Source organism: Pelmatolapia mariae, linkage group LG14, assembly GCF_036321145.2.
Source record: "Pelmatolapia mariae isolate MD_Pm_ZW linkage group LG14, Pm_UMD_F_2, whole genome shotgun sequence".
NCBI lineage: Eukaryota > Metazoa > Chordata > Actinopteri > Cichliformes > Cichlidae > Pelmatolapia > Pelmatolapia mariae.
The window spans coordinates 14,924,435-14,946,042 of NC_086239.1; the positions used below are offsets into that span (position 1 = coordinate 14,924,435).

The window sequence follows — 21,608 nt, forward strand, 5'->3', positions numbered from 1 at the left end:
AGAATCACTTTTCATCTCTTTATTGTTCATGAGTTTTACACAGTAGAAGTGGAGTGACATAAAAGCAAAGAGTCTCTTTAGATAACAGCGTTGTCCGCACGCAGACCCACTAATATGTAGCTGCAGTGCTCGAGATGAACCCAGAAATGCTGAAGGCCAACAACTTCAGCCAGCTTACAGACCGCTGTTGCCAAGCACATCCAACAGCCAACACCAGTCTGATAAGCTAGCTGATGGTGTGGAAGAGTGGTGTGAAGGAATGCCAAACCACATGGTTGGGGAGTCTCAACCATGAGCTGAAGTCGGCCAGGATCTACAGAGTATGTTTAAGAGTCGGGAAGGCAGGCCAGCTGAGAAATAATCAACATCAAAAACCAAATTCTGGTCCTACCATGAAGGATGTCATGCGTCTGGTACTAAAAGCAGTCAAAATAAGTGTGTTAGGGCTGACGTGACACTTACCTTCAAGATGATCGTTTCAAAGAGACAATTACAAATCAAATCTTTTGTGTTGGGTCTTAAACCTAACAGTATTACACGGGGGGGGGGGGAAGCCTCCATGGATGAACATTTCAGGAAAATCCAAACAAATGAGAGACTCAGTCTGGAGAAGAAGTGCCACAATTTCCATGTTTTATGTATGATCTGATCCCAGGTTTAAGTCAAATGTACAGAATAGAAATGGTACTAGTTAGCTGAGGGTACATCGTCACTTTACAAATGATATCGCCTTTTCTTTTGGGTTTTGGTTCAAGTTGACTCATGTTCACACAGACCATAGAATAGAAATACATCTGAACATACTGTCAAAAAGATAGTAAGATATTTACACAATGTGCAAAACATCAATACCACACCATCTGAAGTTGATATTGCTTTTTTTTTCCTCCCTCCTCCTCCTGCCATTTTTAAATGGACAATTCCAGAAACAAAAGACAAAATTGGTCTTACAGGACAAAAACCATGAGGTCAATGAAACCCTGAAAAGAAACGCCATCCACAGCAGTTATCTTGGCAGCACGCTGTACAGACAAATCAAGATCCATCCATACACAAAGGTTACAAAATTAAATAAAAATCAAGTCTATAAGTCAAGAGCTATATTCAAGGGAGGTCACGCCTTCCCGTCTTGCATAAGGCATAGCATCTGATGGGCACTGCCCTTACACAGCAGCAACCACCAAACCGCTGCTTTACTTCTGAGGTCAATGAATGGGTTAATTTAAAGTAACTTGTTAAGATCAGCAGTAGAACCAATCGCGCTAGACACACCTAAAGAGTGAGATGAGGAAGAACTACAAAAACCTGAACGAGGAGACAGTAAACGGCACATACATCCTCAAAAAAAAAAAAAAAAAAGCGCACGTACGCACACACCGACAAATTATGCCTGGTTTCTTGATCGTTCAGCCTCTTTGAGAATGGATGAGGGTGAGGTTTGTTAAGTTGTGAGTGGCTGTGGCCGAAAGTGGAGCTCTCAGCAGCAGCACAAACACAGTCGCTTGGATGTTTGTACCGCTTTATTCCGCCATCACTTGGTTTTCTCCTCCGAGTGCCTCAGCTGCTGCAGCCTCTTGGCATAGCTCTGAGCCATGGAGTTCACGATGGAAATGACAAAGTAGCAGACCATGACCAGCACCACCTTCTCAAACACCCACGACAGCCAGTTCTCATCCTGAAAAACCCCAAATTAGGGTGGACATGCTTTATTTTTTTTTACCCTCGTACAAGCAAACAGTGAATATCAGTGCATTCAGAGCTAGACTGATAAAACCAGCCATTTACAACTGAAGGATATGCTAATAATTAAGAGACTGCTATGCACAGTTTGTCCACCAGAGGGCACTGACACATTTTATACAGTTATTAATTAATTACACTTATTGATATATATAAGGGCTTGTTATGCCACTTCCTAAAATCTGAATTTGCATCAACACTTTTGCTATGCTTCCGAGTCTCTAGTGCATGGATTTAAAGGTAGTTAGGTAGATACTACGGCTTTTAATTTTACAGATTATATGAAACCTTGCCAAAAAAAAAAAAAAAAAAAAAATCTCATTCACTTAGTGGCTGCCCTTTAATAAATATACATATAAAGCTAATAGACCAAAAATAATGCATGGTAAAGTCTAAATCTTCTTACCGCTGGTGCACTTCCTCCAGCATGGTGCAGCTTGTTCCTTTGTGCTTCCAGGTACTGCCTGAAGGGCTTCTGGAGAGATGGCCCTAGTTTGGGCACCGACCTGACATGGCATACCCACAAAGCAGCAAAAGACAAAAAGAACAAAGAAGAGAGAGAGAAGGAGGTGAAACATTTAGTTACTTACCCTTTAAGCAGCCTTCTTAGACATGGAAACCAAAACTTCAGATCCTGCACACTAAGCTATTCAAGTCTTCCCTTTCCCTGAACAATACTTTAGAAAAAAAAGAAAAAGAAAGAAGAAGGTCCTCGCTGATCCAGTCAAACAGCATTCAGGCCAGGCAACAACTGCTGAAGGCCCCATCCTACATGTGGGCCCTATCTTGGAGCTGCCACCTCCTCTAATTGTTACTGTGAGCAGGAGCAGGCAGCAGAGAGGAATGAAGCAGAAACTCCTCAACCCTCCTTTTATACCCTTTAGCTCTCTATAGGAGTCTGTGTCAGCCCCTTCACTGAGGAAGTGAGTCGACATGATGTCATCACCTTTACCAACATTGCTGCCTTCTGGATGGAAAGACATCTAATGAGGGCGTGCTAATGCCCTTATTAGGTAGTGAATTAGCTCACTGGGGGGGTGGTGGTGGTAGACATTATTAATACAATTTTAACAATTCATGTCATAGACAGGTACTGGTACTGTGGTTTTACCACTGGGTCAGCAGCAGTACAGTTTGAAGAAGAATCGCTACATGACTTCAAACTTATCATTACCATGAAAAGAAAAATATACTGCAGGCTGTACTCAGACACAGCCTTCCCACCGCATGAATTCAATTCTGGCCCTGGACAGGACATAAACATGTTGTCTAGACCTGACTAGACTAAGCAAAAACATGAGCGATAACACACACACACACACACACACACACACACACACACACACACACACACACACACACACACACACACACACACAAATGGGGACTGGGTAATTGCTGATGTCACTTAAACCTAACTAGTTTTGTGTGATTCATTCTTGTTATCGCTTTGACTTTACATGTAAGCACACATGAATTCACACAAACTGGAAAAGAAACATCCTGTATCAGCAGGGAAAAACTATCTGCACACATCATAGCGAGTCACCGAGAGTCATCTGTACAGCAGCAGCGGCAGCAACGTGGGAAAGAACCTTGAATTTCATTTTAAATCAGAGAGTGTTTTTGGTAAAGTAAAAAAGAAGCTCCTATGAAGGAGGATACCAATTTTAAAACTAGCTAAAGGTGTGGGCCACCTGCAGCCAACTTTGACCTTAGGTGGGCTGGAGCAGTGGGAAATCTCTGTCAGTGTGAAGAAGTTAGATCACACATTTAATTGCTGAGATATAATATAAGAAAAAAAAAAGGTGCAATTTCAGCAGTATGTCTCAGTTTTTCCTTTCCTTTCTTTTTTAAAATTGAATGGGTCTGGCCACGAAGGACACACCCGACCCATCTTTCAAATCTGTGGAAAAGGAGGACGCATTTGTCGGTCGTATTTGGAGGAGTCTTGTAATTTGGGCAGCCTTCGTCGCATCGCTGTGACATAATCGACCTACAAATGCGGCCTCCAAAGGATGCGGCCCCTGAATTTGGACACAGCTACGATACCGGAGACTGCTTCTTCTTCTTTGGCGTTTAATGGCAGCTGGCATCCTTGTAGATGCATTGCTGCCATCTTCCGTTTCAGTCCATTATTACATTCTTAAATCCTACAACTTATTCCTGCATCTTTCAGGATCTTACAAAGCTTCAAACGAAAAATGTAATTAGTTGTCGATGATTTTGATAGTCGATGTAATCGTGACTAGTTGACTAATCATGGCAGCCCTATAATACATGTGTACACACACGTATATAAATGTACTTCAATAGAACAAGCATTGGGGGCTTTCGTAGGTACTTTCAGCATCTCCCCTATTTCCCGAGGGGATCGGCACAGTGGATGGATCCACATGTTGATTTAGTGCAGGTTTTATGCCAGATGCCTTTTTCTGACGGAGCTCTCCTCATTTTTAGGGACCAGCACTTGGGGTGTGACCCATGAGACTGAATTCCTGTTTCCTCCTTATCTCAAACCGGATGCGTTTTATTTGCAAGTGTTAACCACTACACCACAGACAGACTATTAGGGGGATTTTTTTTTCTTTATTTGTTTGAATTTGCTTAAGATTTGAGACGTTTACATGACTGTGAGTCAATTTCCTTAAAAAAAAGTGCTGAGTTTGTATACAATCTCTTCTGACATCCCGTGCCTGAAAAATTCCCTCCACATTATTAAAAAACAAAATGAAATGAAATTGAAAACTCAGCATCTTCAAAGAAAACTGAAACAGAGCAATCCAGAGCCATGACCTACCTATATATATATATATATATACTAAAGTCTTATTACTTTCAAAAAAGCTTCTTCTAAAAACCTCTAACCGCCTCTTCTCTCAGTCACAGCTCAACTCAGTGAGTCAGATGAGCATGTTCGGATGGGACCTCACACGCCTGACCACCAATGCTCTAGCAGAGATGGATTGCACGTGTGGGGGGGAAGAAATACCTTTGTGTGTGTGTGTGTGTGTGTGTGTGGTGGTGGTGGGGGGGAATAAAAAAGAAAAGAAGGAAAATGCGTGCACATACGATACGCCCCCGCAGCGAGAGCATTTATTCATACAGGATCCCCAATCAGTGTTCATAACGCATCTGAAAAAGTTTACAAATGTGCTGCCAACCACAAAACCAACGAAAGACAATGACTCCACAAAGTTTCTAATTAAAGCAGGCTTTCTCACACACACGCACATCAGTACAGGACATAATAAAACAATTGAAAAAAACTTACCCGATGAGTGACACCATTTGCTCCACTATGTGCTTGCTAAAGGTGATGATAACGAAAAGTTTCTGAGGAACAAAAAAAAAAAAGAAATAAAAACATTGATGACTTTGCTTTGAAATTCAGGACAGCTGATAAAACAGAATTTTTTTTAAATTCTCAACTTTATTCATAAAGTCTCCTAAAATGTGTAGCATTTTCAAAAAACATTTGTTCCTTAAAATGCACCTTTTTTTAAAAAAAACTCTTGGCAGAAAGACGCGTTTAGATTCTCAATTTTAGTGACACAACTCTGAGAAATTGAGGCCACATCTGACACTGTTCACAGACACCCTAATTATGAAACTCAAACCTGGCGCTAACCTAAATTTTGGTCTGTGTGAGGGGTTTTGTGTGGTTTTCAAAGCACCCAAGTGGAGGGGTGGGGGTTCCAAAAAAACAACAAAAAAACCCACTTTTTTTCCCCTTCTCCCCCTGGTTCTGAAACTGATCAGCTCTAAAACGGCATGACACATGGCCCCCTGGACAAAATCAGACAGGATATGGCATCCAACGTCCACGAGGTTCAAGGTACAGAATTGGGGGGAGGAAAAAATAAAAGACAAAAGACTCTCCCCCCTGTAACCTCTTACAGTCTGCTCAATTTCCTTCTCTTCCCTCACATCCACTCTACATCCTTCATTACCCCCACTGCCTCAAGTCCTCTTTGTCTGAAAGCTCTCATAGTGAGATCATTGGCTGGTACCACCAAGAGATTGATAGGCTTTAGTTTGTTGAAACACTCAACAGTGTGCCTCAGACGCAGACAGCCCCTCGCAGTCTGAGCTTACATTAGTCACTAGTATGGTAGACTCAACAATACCCTCCGTAATTAAGTTGTGTTTTTTGTTTTTTTTGGATCTAGTGCATTTTTAAAAATCCAAACTCTTGTTAAATGCTTCTTAAAAGCTTCCCTCCTTTCATCTGGAGTAAGTTTATGTGGCGTGGCATGCATCTGAAAGCTCAAACCAGAATAAGGAATCCCCGAAGGAACAAAAAAAAGAAAAAAAAAAAAAAAAAAAAAAAAGAGCGCCATCAGAAACAGTTAACCAGAAGTGTCCAATTAGGACTTTCTCATAGTCGCCACCTCATGATTTAAACACTGAGGCTTGATCTTTCCCACACGTTTTAGGCTTGTGGGGATTGTTCAAAGGGTATCACTCAGCAGTGGATAACCGTTTTTTCCTATGAGAGGATTTCTGAGATGCATTATTACACTGCGGACAGAGAAGCGCGACGACATGAAACAAAAGATGAATCATATTTGAAGGCAAGATGCTGCAAGTACGTGGGCCTGTGGGGCTTATGTTAAAAAAAGGAAAAAACATGCTGCTGTTTGAGGTAAACCGTCTCTCTGCAAGGTTTAAACCACCTCTGATCAATGCTTTCACTGTGCTGCTGACCTGTATGTGCATCTTGATGATGGCTTTCCCAATCAGAGTTGCTCCAAAGAAGGTCCAGAAAGGAACCAGGAAATGGCCGCAGGTTATTCCAGCCAGGTCGAAGAGAGGATTGGGAATCTGAAAATTGGCACGTTAGATTGTACTGATTCGTCGTGTGGGCACGAACATCAATTTGTCCGTAACAAACTCAGTTTAAAAGTTAAAAAAGATAATAAAATAATAAAAAAAGAGCCTGAAAACTTCCTACTCACTGAGGCACAGGCCAAGATGCCAAAGAATCCCACTTTCTGCACCATGTGCTGCACTCCCAGTTTTGCTCTTGTAACAAAATCCTGCAAAATAACAACAACAACAACAACAACAACAAGTGAATAAAGTGATTGTAAATGCATCAATGGCTGCCAGGCAGGGGTTGTTATTTTAAGCTGCTGGGTTTTTAATTCTTGTTACACTTCCCTGCATCAAAGATTTCACATGCACACATACACATCTCTGAACACACAACCACTCTTGTTTTCTTAAAATAACCACTCTGTACTTTTTGCAAATGTGTGTACTTTTTTTTTTTTTAAACCAAACCAAATGTTTTAACAGTGCCGCCGTCTCCAGTGTTATTACAAGGAGCAATAGAGTACTGATACCTGCTATTTTAGACCAATTTAAGACTTTCTCTGAGGTTTGGTGAATTTGGTACAAAAGTGCAGAGGACCTTTTGGTTTTTTCTGAGAGGCTGAAACATCTGCGGCTACATTGTGAAGATCTGAGATAGAGGAAAAACATCGCAGGCACAGGAAGCCAGTGTAAAAAAAAAAAACAAAACAAAAACTGGCACCATGTGTGTTTATTTTCAACAAAAAGTCAAATTTAAGTTTAGTTTTTAATCTTCTATAACTAAGAAAGCACCAAAGTACCGAGGTTGATAAAAACTAAGTCCTTTTTTCATGTTTGTTTCAGTGCAACTGTTCATAAAAACTGCATCCTGAGTCTTCAATGCTGTTACCCTTTATAAGGCTTATAAAGCACCCACTGAAACAATTACCGTATTTTTCACACTTAAACTCCTTAAATTTTCTGAAAAATCAACAGTGCGCATTATAATCCGGTGCGCCTTATGTATGAATTCTGGTTGTGCTTACTGACCTTGAACCGATTTTATGTGGTACACGGCGTTCAAAAATCTGTCATAAAATGTTTTAGTACAATTTTGGTAAGCTACGAAGCCGCACTGCTTGATGGATTGTTGGAGCATTACGGCTACCGTAGTCAGGAGCCTCACGGGTCCAAAACTCCATCCGCTTTAGGTCCCAAAGTCACTGCGACATCACTGAGAGTTAAAAACTGTCTAAATTCTTTCATCTTTAACAAAAATGATCAGCGTTGCTGCTTTACCAGGTGTAACAATTAAGTTTAACATCCAGGCATCCATGAAAACAGAATTTATTAAATTTAATAGAGTTAGAAGTTAGCAGGAAGTTAGCTCGCTAGTTTCCACCTAAACATGATATAGCATGTTCTGACTGAGAGACTTATGAAAAAATTAAAACGTAGAGCTCTGCTATCACTTCCAACATAAATGAAGACAGAAAACTAAACAGCAGTGACTTTTTGTAGGGTTACTGAAGTTTGGCTAGCTGGTATATAATGATGTGCTACGTGATCGCTAGCGACACAGCTATGTTAGCATAACATAAACACAGTAAAGCTGGAGGATGAACGCAAACTTTTTCCCACTCGATAAAAGTTAACGTGAGGGTTCCCGATGGTTAGGGACAAATACAATCGCATAGCAGGACACTGTAAACAGACCAAACTTCAGTCAGGAGAACAACTGAGATAATCCATCCACAATACGAGGTTAGTCATTAATATACTGCAACAACATGGGAATAGAGCAGCTGCGAGAAAATTCAACATTAATGAATCAATGGTACGGAAGTGGAGGAAGCAAGAAGAATGAGTTGAGTAAAATTTATCTTATCTGACTGTTTTGTTTTGCGCCTTATAATCCGGTGCACCTTATGGTCAAAAATACGGTACTGGTGATTATAATAAGACTTTTGATAAAAACTTTTGTGACTTTCCCCCAAAGGTTTTTATATTTAAAATCAGAAAAAAGGAAGCACCATGTTTCTCTAAAGGCTTAAACAGGTGCTCATTGGTAGGGTGAACACAAGCCTTATATAAATAAATAAATTACGATGTAGATTTCCTGCTAATTCAGGCATAACGTGTATTGACTCCAAGTTTTCTTCAGGGTTTTGGTCATTTTTATGTAAATCAATTCATCATATGTGGTTCTTCTCCTGATATTGGATGAGCAACTCTAAAGCACTGCCTCCTGCGGTATGCACTGATCTGTAAACAAGCAAATTCTTCTCATCTTCAACCAACCTTTCAACACTTGCCTGGATGCAGCTCGAACATGTCTGCTCAGATTCAATTTGCTCACTGCAAAACTACAACACTGCACACAAAGGCAGGTTTTAACACATTTAGGGACATGCGTTTCCATTTTTGTCACACTCAGTCTTTTTTCTTCTTCTTCGGTATCCATTCCAATAACTGTTTTATGTTAATGGGTCTTTACAGTGCTTCTCAGAATGCCCGTGACACACACCTAAGTGTATATGTCCTGAACAAAACAACACCCCGTGAAGATGACCTTGTCAGCTGAGAACCACTGAAGTGGGACTAGGTGATGGAGACAATGGACACCATTTCTCTAATTTCTGTTCTGCTTACTCAGCCTCTGGTCTCAGCAGTCTCCAGTCATGTGAACTCAGTTCCTGACAGCGCTGCCTGTCATTCAAATTAGAGGCCGGTGAAAAGAGAGACGGAGGGAGGCAGCGAGAGAGCAAAGCCCGAGGGATGATTAAAGAGGGAGCTGTGCTCAGGGTGACTCACCCACGAACACACAGATTTACTGGAAGTGCAAGAAGGGCGGGGCTTCACTGAAGTCACGTGCCACTTTGAGACCAATCACTGGACAGTGGCTTCGTGGTCAGTTGCACATTATGAAATTAAGCCATATTAAATAAGATCATATCGTATTGAGTCTGTGGGCGCCGTGTAAGCAGCTACATTAAAATAAATCCGAACAGATGTATAGATAGTCCAATATTGAGTGTAACTGCTTTGCTCTTTCAGTACAAGGCAGGCTGGATGACTTTGGGCCCCTGTTCAAACTAAATATAACTTATTTGGAAAGAATTATAACTTTATTTGTACAGTGCCTTTTAAAACACACAGTTACAAAGTGCTTCACAGTTTGAATAAAACCGCACATTAAAAATAAGAATACATGTTCCAGCACGCAGACCTTCATGCCAACATGCACACTTCCATAAACACATTAGAAGTGAACAAGAGCCAAAAACAATGGGAGAAAGATTAAGAAAAAGCTAACCTACAAAAACGGCAGTCATTTAAAACAAACCGCAGATTTAGCCGACCTTAAGAGCTGCAACCTTAAAAGCGTGATCGTCTCTGGTTTTAAAAAAAGGAACATGGAACAGCTAAGCGAGCCCGATCAGATGATCTGAGAGGCCAGCTGCTGTTGTAAGGTCTCAGCTGCTCTGCTATATATGCCAGAGCCCGGCCATGTAGGGCTTGACCTGTCAATTTTTAAATGGATTCTGAGTTTTACTGGAAGCCCGCGAAATGAAGCAAGAATAGGGGTGATAAGGGAGCGCTGGCTAATTTTTGTGAGTGGGAAAGAAGCATTAAAAAAACAAAAAAAACAAAAATGGAAGCCATACTCAATTAAATAATAAGTGATATAACTTAAATGTCGCCTTTTTAGGCTTCTCGAAATCACATTTATCGAAATGCATATCTGAGCATAATCCTTCTTTAATCTTTAAATATTCTTGATGTTCACACCAGTGCACATCCTAGGGGCTAACACTTTACGAAAACAAGTGCTTCTGACCTGAGCACCCTCGGCCTGCTCCAACATCTCCTCAAATTCTTCGTAGTCCTCATCGTCTGGATCAGCTCCCGACTGACGAGCTGCTCTGGCCATGAAATAAGGAGGCAGCTCTCCGATGGCGGTGCCGGCACCCTAAACATAAACAGAACATTTTATGTTTGCGATAACTCAGTTATGATGCATCAAACTACTTGGTGAAAGATTAGATATACTTTGGATTTATGCACAAACGAGACCAACACAGCCCTGAAAAAGCATCCTTGGTGTGCGTCAGGGTGGATAACTCTAGTGTATCTTTATTCAAGCTAACACTCACCCACATACAGGCCTCCAGTCGGACCTTTGACATGATTGAGAAGAGGGAGATTGTGTCCTCCACTCCTCCATCTTCGGGACAAACAATCTGGTCTGGGTAGGGAGGCTCTGGGAAGTCTGTGGACCCACACTCGTATGCTGCCAGGGTTACTGAAGCTATATGAGGGCCCTGAGAGCGAGACAGATGGAAAATGAGCCAAGTTACATCAACCCTTTACCCCTTTGATAGCCTACTAAGAGAAACCCTTGAAGCTCCTTTCTGAACTGAGTGGTTTCTGTCATATTTCAGCCATGCTTACAGAACAAAATGACTGAGTGTGTATCAGACGTTAGTGAGGGTGGTCTCTGTCCATGTGGCAACCCTTGGAAAAATCCATGATAGATATCTTCACTGAGTCATAACTCATTAAAAAGGACAGGGGAGGTCATCAAATGTCTTTATGATGAAAAATGCTCAAAAGAACATGAACGTGAGGTCATAGTGTGAGCAAAAGGCTACTCAAAAGACTCTCGAACAGCAAAGTTAAGGGCTAAAGATTGATTTTCTTTATATTTTAATTATTAGTCTGTGTCAACTTCAGCCTTTCAAACAGGAGCAGATATTTCATATTGCAGTCGTGCAATATATCTCTCTTCAACTAAAGTTGTTGTTTTTGTTCAAAGTCCTTCCAAAAGGTGTTGATTGTGATCTTTTTGTGGCCTGCAGTTTGTACAGTAATGTTTGCAGTAATTTAAGCTGCTGTTGTATTGTTAAACACAGCTTGCGAGTGCTACACTGTAAGAAGCAAACACAAAGCACCAGCAGCTGAGTCATGCCGCCACTCTGGCAGGTAGCTATGTCATCACTTATCACTGTCGAGGTGGTTAGGTTGAGCCACCTGGCCTCAGTAACAGTTGGGCAACCTGCAACCACAACATAGCTACTTCATTATGCTTCTTTGAGGTGAAACAGGCAACAGTGACAGTAGACGGACAGCGCACAATTAGTCTGTGCTGACTGCAAATGCTTCATCATGGTAACTCTCCACCCACTCAGAGTATGAGCACACAGGAGGCTTCTTTAGTTTACACAAGACACTCCCTTTTCATCCAAGCAGGACTTCATTTAACATTAGCCCTTTGTGAGACAACAAGACACTGTTACCAAGGAGGAAAACACACCTAAGCTCTTAACATTCAGATACGCTCGTTTGACAGGAGATGTAGCAGCACCGGCACTGCTCTCTTTGTTCGTTCACATCAACAGAACTCATTCAGGATCTATCAAACAGTTCTTTGCTTCATCACTGGTCTGCAAACAGTTCATCGTTTTCTTCTTCCACTGACCGTTTTCCACATACAATATAAAAACAGACCCTCTGTGCATGGAACAAACATACATGACATTTCCTGTTTAAACCACTAGTGGTATTCAGTGTGTAAAAGGTGGTTAGGAATATGATGCAGCAGGAAGGGCCATAGGTTACTTTTAACTCTGGCCTAGTAAACGAGTTCAACAAATTTCATTAAAAAGAAAAAAGTCCTACAGTGAAATGTTGACCTGATGGTAGCGGGTGTGGTCATGTTTAATCCCGAGGGATGATGAGCAACCACAATAACTTTAGGGGAAAGCCAAACATTCAAATATCCCTGTGTTTGGCTTCAATTATGTGAGATTCTGGTTGAAAGTGGAATGAATTCACCCAAAAATTGGGAAACAATCTCGGTTAATCATGAAAAATTCCTGAGAAAGATTGCCAAAGGGGTGAACTGACAAAGCAGTGCATCGACATAAATGAAAACCTTTTTCATTTAAATTATTGGTCTCTTAAAATTTAAATTCTCAATTCAGACATGTATAAGTACAGGGAGCATGAGTAGTTTAAGCACAACATAAAGACTAGAACCCAGTGTTTGCTTGGCAACACATCCAAAAACATCATGATGAAGAGTAAGCTCATACTGGTGAGTTACTCCCCTCACCCAGAGGATCACAGTGACCTCATGCTCTCTATGTGGCCATGTGTTAATGCTTCAGGCTTGAGGTAAATTCCGTGTAATTCTTCTGGTGGGAAATGTGGTTTTTCTTCAAAAACAATATTACACATTTTCCGTCTATGGTTGGTATTAACGTTGAACAGAGAGGTGTGACAGAAGTTGCTGCAATGTGAATGACTGAAATTAGTCAGATCTATCAACACGGCACACTCCGTTTCCATCTCGGGTCTGACATCGCAGCTACTTAAACCTATTTTTGTGTTGCAGGGGTATTCCCTCGATCACCCACACTTCTTAAGAGCTTTACAACTGTGTCAGTCCCACACTCGGTGCTTGCTGAGTGGCCAATTTTAAGTCTACTGCAGCGCTCACTGGAGTGAAACGGTTTCATGCCATTATGCCAGACAAATCAATCTAACTGAACAGAGCAGACAGATTCAAAAGGTACAAGCACTCAGAGCATGAGCTAAACTTTAGCAAACTAAGAGACAGGAAATAATCTCCATATGAGCAGTGGGCTCACGTCAAGTGACAACAATGTAAAGAATGCTTCACCATTTCTGTGAAAAATTACAAAATATCAGAGGAATTTGGAGAATTAGGCACTCTCAATGAAGCCAATCAGGACAAACAATGAAAGTAACAAGGGGAGCGCGACAGTCAACAATAATTCCATGTGTCAATGGACAACAATCCTTTCCAACCAAACAACCTGAACAAACAGACTTGATATAAGATATTACAAAGATGGCAGAGGACGAAAGCTTCAATAAGAGAGAATGATTCAATATATGAAGTGAAATAAGCTAAAAAGATGCCTGGGCTGGCACGTGAGACACTGCTGACAGATTGCAGGAGATTCATACCAGCGTTTGATGGGTTACTCATTAGGATTGCCCCACAGCTATGGGGCAATTCTGTTGCAATTAACTTTATCTTGCATATTTGTATCATGCTTTCACAATACACTGTGTCATGCTCTGCAGAACACAGAGTACTAGAACAGAGTACATAGACAATCCATATGCAGCAGTTTCATACATATGCAGAGAAAAAGACCAATACCCAGTCTGATGACGTGTTTCGTATATTATGAACAGGTACAGAAATAAAAATTACATGTGTAACCCAATAAAGGGATCTGGTACGCAGCAATTTCATTAATCACCAGTGTGCTCTGGTGGTGATAGAGAATTCACAGAATCTTAGATTCGCAGCTCTTGTTTTGCTTCCATTATTTGTGATGGCAAGAGATGGTATTCGATGACTTATCAACTTCAATGGTATGACTTCAATAAAACAAGGTCATGATGAATTTGCACTCACCACAGTGCAGTTGCGGAGTAAAAGACCAGAAGAAACTGTTGTACCCACAATGTGAATGGCAACATTAACTTTACAGAAGTGGGCGAAGGTAGAACAGGAAGTCCAAGCAGCTGTGGTACAGATGTCAGTCAGTGGAACACCTTTCAAGGTAATGTAAAATGTCATGGGTAGAAATGACGTTTTACATTATGCCCCATTATGCTTGCCGCTTTAGTCGTATCAGACATAAACAGGGAAGTCCCCATTTATACTAGTGCTGATGGCATCAGTGCAGTATTCTCCTAAACAACAGGCGTCACCATTCAGGTAAAACCTCCACAGCAGCACTGGTAAATGTGTTGAATCAGTCAAAACCGGGAGCAAAGAAACGGCAGAGGTTTGGGCAAAGTTGTCTCCAAAAGTTTCATCTTTTCAAGAAAAACTCACGAGGTGAGGCTCATATCAGGAGCCCTTGAGCTTCCACGCAGGACAGGCTGGATCTGGTGCTTAGATAGTTGATACAATGCATGGTCAACGTGTTATCGGACTGAGCACGGAAATGCCTGAGGGCCAAGTATACGACCCATAGCTCCAGCACACCGATGTGAAGCAGCCTCTGCTCCTACACACTGTCCTGTGCTTCCATACTGCCTTTGCTAACTAAGAGGAGGGCATCTGTAAACATCACCTCTTGGCCTGTAGGGAAGGTGATCCCAAAGGAATACTACAACAGTGGAAAGCCCAGACTGCCACTGACCTGCTTTGGTACCTCTTCGGAATCGAAGTCCAAGCTGTTGATGAAATGAGGTGTAGTGAGATGACTGCAGCTGCCGCTGTAAGTTTCCCCAGCAACCAAAGGAAAACACTGAATTTGAGCCTTGAACTTCTTTGAAAACAAGAAAAAGGCTGAGAATGTAATCCACCCTCTGGAGGAAACAAAATGAGGGCATTTGCCTCAGTACAAATGTGGGCAATTCCTTGAAAACAATCCGACACCGATGAAAACAATCTGCTGACATGGTATCAAATAACACAAAGTTTACCGTGAGCCCTAACTGGGACATATGGACAAGATAAGAGTTCTGTCCGAGACAGTGTTCATTTTGTTTTCATCAACTGTTTTTTCCTGATGAAAACAAGACAATACTACATAAAAACAAATGCATGAGGACAAAAAACTGTGATGAAATATACCGACACTGTCATCGACAAATAAAAACCAGATGAAAATGTTCTGGAGAGAAGAGATGCAATCACAATTGATTAATTCGTTTAGCGAGGCAGGTCGAGTTTGAAGGTTATCCAATCAAAAGAAATCTCCTTGTTCAGCAAGGTTAGCGGGCACAATTTGATCTACCACCAAATAACAGGATGTGGTGGGGCCCTCCCATGCCCTCCGTTTCACATGAAAACGCGGCAAAACATTAAAAATCAACGGAAGAGAAAAGAAGACATCTGGACATATTTCACATTTGATATCAAAGAAAAGAAGATGCTTTGTTAACAAACTTCTCACACCCTATAAATTAGTAAACCAAATCAACTTCAGATTTGGTCTATGATAATCTTATGATATTTAGTTGCCTAAAACTTCAAAAAATAAAGAATTTAGATGCCTAAATTATAACTAAAACTAAATTTTATTTTTGTCAAAATAAAAAAAACTATGAATAAGACCACCTGCTCCCAAGTTAAGGTGCATATATCAACCCACCATCCACAGATGGAAAAATGCACGTGGCTTTGGCCTGCAGAGGGAAAGTGCACCTGGTTGGAAAGACACTGCATCTTTGTCATGTCGGCTTGCAAAAGAAGGCAAATCAGACAAGTGACTGCTCTCATCAGCTGGAGTCGTGGAGTCGTGGTTCTGAAGGAGTGGTGACAACAGCAGCAGAGAGTCTGCTGGACAGCAAGTTAAGGAGAAAAAGCCCTTAATCTAATAACCTATGGCAAACTATAAGGCCAGTGTTATAGAACAGCTTAAGTGCAAACAGTTCCCAAACATAAAGGGATAAGGCCCCCTAATGAGTGAGTATGGATTGATGAGGAGTTCATGCTTCTCCCATTTCTAGTCAACTCCGCTGTCAATCATACTCCACTAATGTAAAGCATCATCCACGTTGAGCAACACACAGTTGGGATTTTGGAGGTTGAATTGGATGAAAGCCCCTCTCTGTAGGTTCTCTGTAGGCAAATACCTCCACAAATAGACACAATCATGGTACTATAAAATAAGCAGGAGAGCCTACAGAACCTCTTCGACTGAAGGATCAGCAAAATTCTTGGTAGAGATAGGCTGTAGGTATGAAACCTCTGGAGGATGGAGAGTAGCTCCAAATGAGAGGATGGAAAGCTACCAGCAAAGACCGTAAGCAACCTATGCTACACTTAAAGACAAGAAAATTTAATTGCTGGGTGCCAGACCCTAATATCAGATTGCTTGGATCACTGTGGGTCACACAGGTGACACATGTGACTGCATATGTAATCAACAGATATCCAGGTATTACATACCATGTCTGGCGGCCAGGAAGAAAGAAATAAAACCTGAAGTATGCCTTCTTTATAAAAATGTCCTATATATACACAAGCAGACATGAGGTCCTGTGCTGCTGCCAGTGCCATGCAGGTAAATAATTTAGTGCCCAACAGTTTATGAAAATGAATGCAAAATGTTGTTATTGGAAGGAAATAAGGGTGAACAATTATCCAAACAAAACAAATTCCTACTGTAATGTGATTAAAGAAAAAAGAAGTCATTCTCTTGAGGAACAAGTCAAACTCCTCTGCGGTGGAGTAATCTGAATTCCTTTTTTTTTGGTCTAGACACAATGTTTCATGACTTGACTTTTGGTACATAAGGACAAGTTATTATGAAAACCAGAGCTGTTTAATATTCTCACTGCAAAAGAAAAGCACAATACACAACCCCACACAGAGTATATGGCACGAGCCACTACTGCTATGTCATTATTGTTGCACACAGTATATAAAGAAGCAGAGCACTAGACAGCTGTAAAGAATTAATGGAGGGAGTGTACACCATTTCTTAAAAAAAAAAAAAAAAAAAAAAAAAAAAAGAAGAAAAAGGGGAAGGTCACAGTTACATCTTTTCCCATTATTTCATTATAATGGAAATGGCTGACTCAGCTGAACCACATCGGCACATGTTCTGCAGCACAGAAGCCACATCATCAGCCTGAAGCGGACTTTGGTGGAGAATTTCTTCCTCTCTTTCATTTTGCTAAATTCTCCTTTTAGCCACAACCAAAGACCAATGACGCATGTTTATGGTGACTCAGTGTGACAGTCACTCTGTGACTGCCTGTCAGGGGAAAATTACACTTCACTCATACAAAGCCTTCGACAGACGTGTGACAAACGTGTGACGTTAGAAGAAACACAGGGCTCATGGCTCGGTGTGGACTATGACGCCATCCTCTGGTGAGTACAGGAACAAACGGACATTGATTTTGCAGAATTCTGCAAATTTAGCATTTTTGTAAGAAAATCGCTAACTGTTAAGGTAAATTATATTCTGACCCATGCTGACCATAACCAACCAGATAATGTTGGTAATCAATTTCTCTTTACATTTTGTAGCCTTTAGTCAGGCCAGTATTCAGTAAAAGTCAGCTAACTCAATCTAGACCAGAAATGATTAACACAAGTGGAATTAAATTACATTTCCTCAGATTTGGAATACGGTTACAGCTTTTCCCACAGTGTAGTGGTTTACACATTCACTTAGGTCACTGGTTCAATTCCAGCATGAAGAAGGGCATCTGGTGTAAAACTCAAATCAAACACGTGCCATAGTGTGACAAAGGAGAAGCAGCTTTATTCTGAACTGTAAAATAACGACAGGGAGTAGAATCTGTACAGACAGGTAAAGCTGAATGACTCTCGCTTACAGGTATTCCCTGCTCCTTTTGCAACTGTTAAATTTATATTTTTCAATATATGTTTTTAAGTTTTTGCCATTTTACAAAGTTATTCACAACTATCCCTGCTCTCAAAATTCCTGCTGTGACTGTACTTTGTTCTTAATGGTGCGTAGCCACACTTTGTTTCATATCAGTGAGTACTCTACTGTTTCACGCCTAAAATGGTCTGTTGTCTATGCATATAAAACCTGTTCAGTCTAAATGTAAACCATGTCAGTGTTATTGCCTCTGTTATCTACCTTTACTTCAGTAAAAGGTATTTTGCATCTGCATTTCCATACCGCTGATGCTATCTTACCAGGTAGAGAAGGAAGGTGTGCAGACCAGTTCCAAGGCCTACTGAAGACAGGATCCCAAGGCCTACCCAGTAGGCACACCATAGGAACTTCTTTTCCAGATACTGAACATACTGCAAAGGAAAAAAAAGTGAAGAAAATTAACTATATACATAAATCAAGGGGAAGGGCAGGGTAGTCACCACCGTCTAAAGGTAAAATCTAAAAAGTTGAGTGAAAATCTTCCCTTCAGGATTAGCTGAATATCTGTTATCACATAAGGTCTGCATATGGTAAATGGTAAATGGCCTGCATTTGTATAGCGCTTTACTTAGTCCCTAAGGACCCCACTACATTCAGTCATTCACCCATTCACACACTGGTGATGGCAAGCTACATTGTAGCCACAGCTGCCCTGGGGCACACTGACAGAGGCGAGGCTGCCGGACACTGACCACCACCAGTAGGCAAACATGGGGTTAGTATCTTGCCCAAGGATATTTGGCATGCAGCCAGGAGGCAGCCTGGGATCGAACCACCAACTTTCTGGTTAGTGGCTGACCTGCTCTGCCACCTGAGCTACAGTCTGGACACACAGGAAGTCACTGTTAGGTAAGTGTAAAATGCCTGAATCACAACTTCCTGTTTTCGCTTTCATTGAATTCTGAAAATTTGGACCATAACTGATGATTTATACGTCAGCTTTAAAAATAATCGAGTGAAGTTTATAAAGAGTGAAAACAAAAGTCAGTCACCATCAGTCATATCTCCGCTTCTCCTGATGCTGATGTGGAATGGCTGATGGACAGAGTGGGTGGCTACTGTCTAAGGCCTGATTTTCAGAGTAGTTGCAGAGTGGTTTGAGGTTACATTGTGCATATGCCATAAATGTCCGACCGATGCATAAACCCCCAGTAAGATGGTAAGGTTTACTTAAATGTGCCAAAGAGAAAGGCTCCACCACAATCATAAATGAGGCAAACATAAGAAAGAGAATCTTCATTTGGCTCTTGCAAAACATATACCTTGTATTTTGTATGAAGTGCCCAAATCAGATTGTCCACAATTAAAAAGTGTCACATTGCTCACCTCTACAATAAATGATACAAAAAGTTAATATCTTTTTTAGGCTTTTAATAACTACATTGGTTTATTTATTTAAAAAAAGCATTAGACCAATATTCATTACACTCCGTTTACAGGGAAATTCTGTCTTAACAGTTATTACTGCACAGTTACAATCAAAACAACATAATGTTTTTTGATCCCATTACCTTATTTTACATTAATATTTGTATTTTTTACATATTTAAATTTGCTTTATTCTTGGGTTATTTTTTTCCCTGCTCATTTCCTATGTTTGACCTGCTGTTCTAGGTAAATGATTACGCCATTCTCAGTTGGTTCTAGGAAGCCCTGAAGGACTGTAGTGTTTTAACTGAACCGTGACAGACCGTTGCACAGATGAATTTGTAAACAGAACGTTCAGACAGATGACTACATGATCAAGGGTTACCTGACAACAGTGCACACTGCATTATCTCACAATGCAAAGTTTATTCTTGGAAAAGTCTCGAGCAGGATAAAACATGACTCATCGTTAACCTTTAAACTTGCCGATGACAAAGTAACTGATTAGTTGATTCTTAACGTCTCTAAGAAAGCAAATCAAGTCTAGGCTTACTTGCTGGTGTTCTCCCTCAGTTGAGTATGCGATGGAAAAGAGAGAGCATAACACCAAACACAGGAAAACTATGCCTCTCCGCTGCCAAAGCCTGAATTGGGAAGCAAGAAAACACAATCATATCCCCTTCCATTCTTTCCCCATTAAATTTAAGTGTCTCTGATCTCAATAAAATGCACAAATCCACCTTCTGAGGCATAAGTACTTTTTTTTTTTTATACAGCAGCTTAAATCACAGGGTATGTCCAACCAGCAGACAACTTTATTTTAAGAAAAAAATCCAGGAAAAACCTTTAATGTCTTACTTAAACGTCCACTCCTTTAGCTTAAGGAGCGTCTCCAGTAGAAAGTAATGCAAAGTGGTAACAGGTCTCCTCCATAGCACCAGAGACAGGCGCTCTTCCTTATCCTTCTGTCTCCTCTCTCTTAACGACAAGTCTGGAGAATAAAACGAAACAAAATCACTTTGACACTCTGTAATACTTACAGACACAACACTTATTGCCACTTCTTGAATTGGTAATGCTAAATGCATAATACATGTACTCTGTAATGTACTTGTTTGCACCTATGGAAAGTGAAAATAACCCAGAGTGAATCAGTGTGACTGTTTATAAAGCGTGAATGCCATAAGGTGATGGGTGCAGTTCTGTGTCAAAGGTTACACAACAGATACAACTGATAGAGGTTACCTGCGGATTTCCCATTCAGTTTGTCTTTAGCTCCTGCGCGTTTCTGAGGCTGCTCACAGCTTGCTCCATTAGCTGCCATGTCAATCACCGTTTGGCAGGTCAGGCAGTCTAGGACGAGAGAGGAGCACGACAAGTAGGAGTTGGAGTTTCCTGTGTCCCCGTTTCTGAACGGCTAAGAGATTACAGCAGGGACTGTGTAGAAACTGGAACTCCTTATCAGCAGCTGTCAACCAATAAACTATCAGTTAGTGCGAACCTTTCGTTCACACGCCGGTTATCTGACATTCAAATTCAAAGACAGAGATATAGCACAGAAAGCAACGAGGCGACTGTGAAACTATTACAGACTGCTTTACGAGAGCGAAGGCTACAGCTGACGTGAGCTGTCGTCTTTCCGTAGGTCAGTCTGTAAGTAGATATCGTGCTAAATACGTGCATAACCCTCTACATGCTAACCGGCTAGCCAAAATACTAACGACCGAGCTAGTGACGTCGGGAATCTGTACCTCAAAATCAGGCGTTTAAACTCAATAACGAGTTCCCTTACTCACCGAGAAACGTCTAAAACAACTTGTTGCCGCTATACTGTTGCAGTAATGAGAAAAGACACACGTTATACAGGAGAGAAACAGAGGAATGTTTGTTAAAATTACATGACATCCGTACCTTGTTCCTGTCCTCTTTACCCGGAAACAAACGCAGGCACTGTCAAAGTAAAACCAGCACTACTGTGCACCACTGGGGGGAAAGGCTGTAGAAAAAGTTTTTGTTTACTTTATGTTGTAAATAATTAACTGAGTAAACGTGGGAGCGGTTCATGGTGTAATGCCAGTATTATAATAACTTACGATGAAATCACATGCTTCACTTCATAAGCGACTACTGTTATTGTGAAATAGATGTAAAGGTCTATTTCCGTTCCTTGTGAGGAGCAGTCCAATGGGAGGTTGCCAGATTTGCCGAAACAGGGGTTGGAGGTGGTAACTGTTATACTATCACTATAAACCTGCAGGTCTATATTAATGTTATCGC

General features: G+C 41.0%; 1 protein-coding gene across 3 annotated transcripts; it reads right to left on the bottom strand.

The window, feature by feature from the left end:
• Window positions 1–4: 4 nt before the first annotated feature.
• On the bottom strand, window positions 5–21,274 carry vmp1 (vacuole membrane protein 1). Of its 3 annotated transcripts, none has more exons than XM_063493915.1 (12): window positions 21,243–21,274; window positions 20,577–20,684; window positions 20,190–20,322; window positions 19,885–19,975; window positions 18,224–18,334; window positions 10,698–10,865; window positions 10,382–10,513; window positions 6,702–6,782; window positions 6,451–6,567; window positions 5,015–5,076; window positions 2,147–2,246; window positions 5–1,675 (listed from the first exon to the last, which is right to left on the bottom strand). In XM_063493915.1, exons 2-12 carry the CDS (start codon window positions 20,653–20,655, stop codon window positions 1,532–1,534), a joined length of 1,218 nt encoding a protein of 405 aa, XP_063349985.1. In that variant the 5' UTR covers window positions 20,656–20,684; window positions 21,243–21,274; the 3' UTR covers window positions 5–1,531. The 3 variants fall into 3 exon arrangements, with proteins under 3 accessions (XP_063349985.1, XP_063349984.1, XP_063349983.1); XM_063493914.1 differs by lacking the exon at window positions 21,243–21,274 and adding an exon at window positions 21,128–21,234; XM_063493913.1 differs by lacking the exon at window positions 21,243–21,274 and adding an exon at window positions 21,128–21,169 and having other exon boundaries at window positions 20,577–20,799.
• Between the last annotated feature and the right edge of the window lie 334 nt (window positions 21,275–21,608).

Bases quoted from the DNA above. Each gene is read 5' to 3' on its own strand.
- vmp1 (XM_063493915.1), bottom strand. From the start codon at position 20,655: ATGGCAGCTAATGGAGCAAGCTGTGAGCAGCCTCAGAAACGCGCAGGA. The intron at 6,568-6,701 runs GTGAGTAGGAAG...GCCAATTTTCAG, and splicing joins GCATCTTGGCCTGTGCCTCA to ATTCCCAATCCTCTCTTCGA. The intron at 2,247-5,014 runs GTAAGTTTTTTT...ATGCCATGTCAG, and splicing joins CAAATGGTGTCACTCATCGG to GTCGGTGCCCAAACTAGGGC.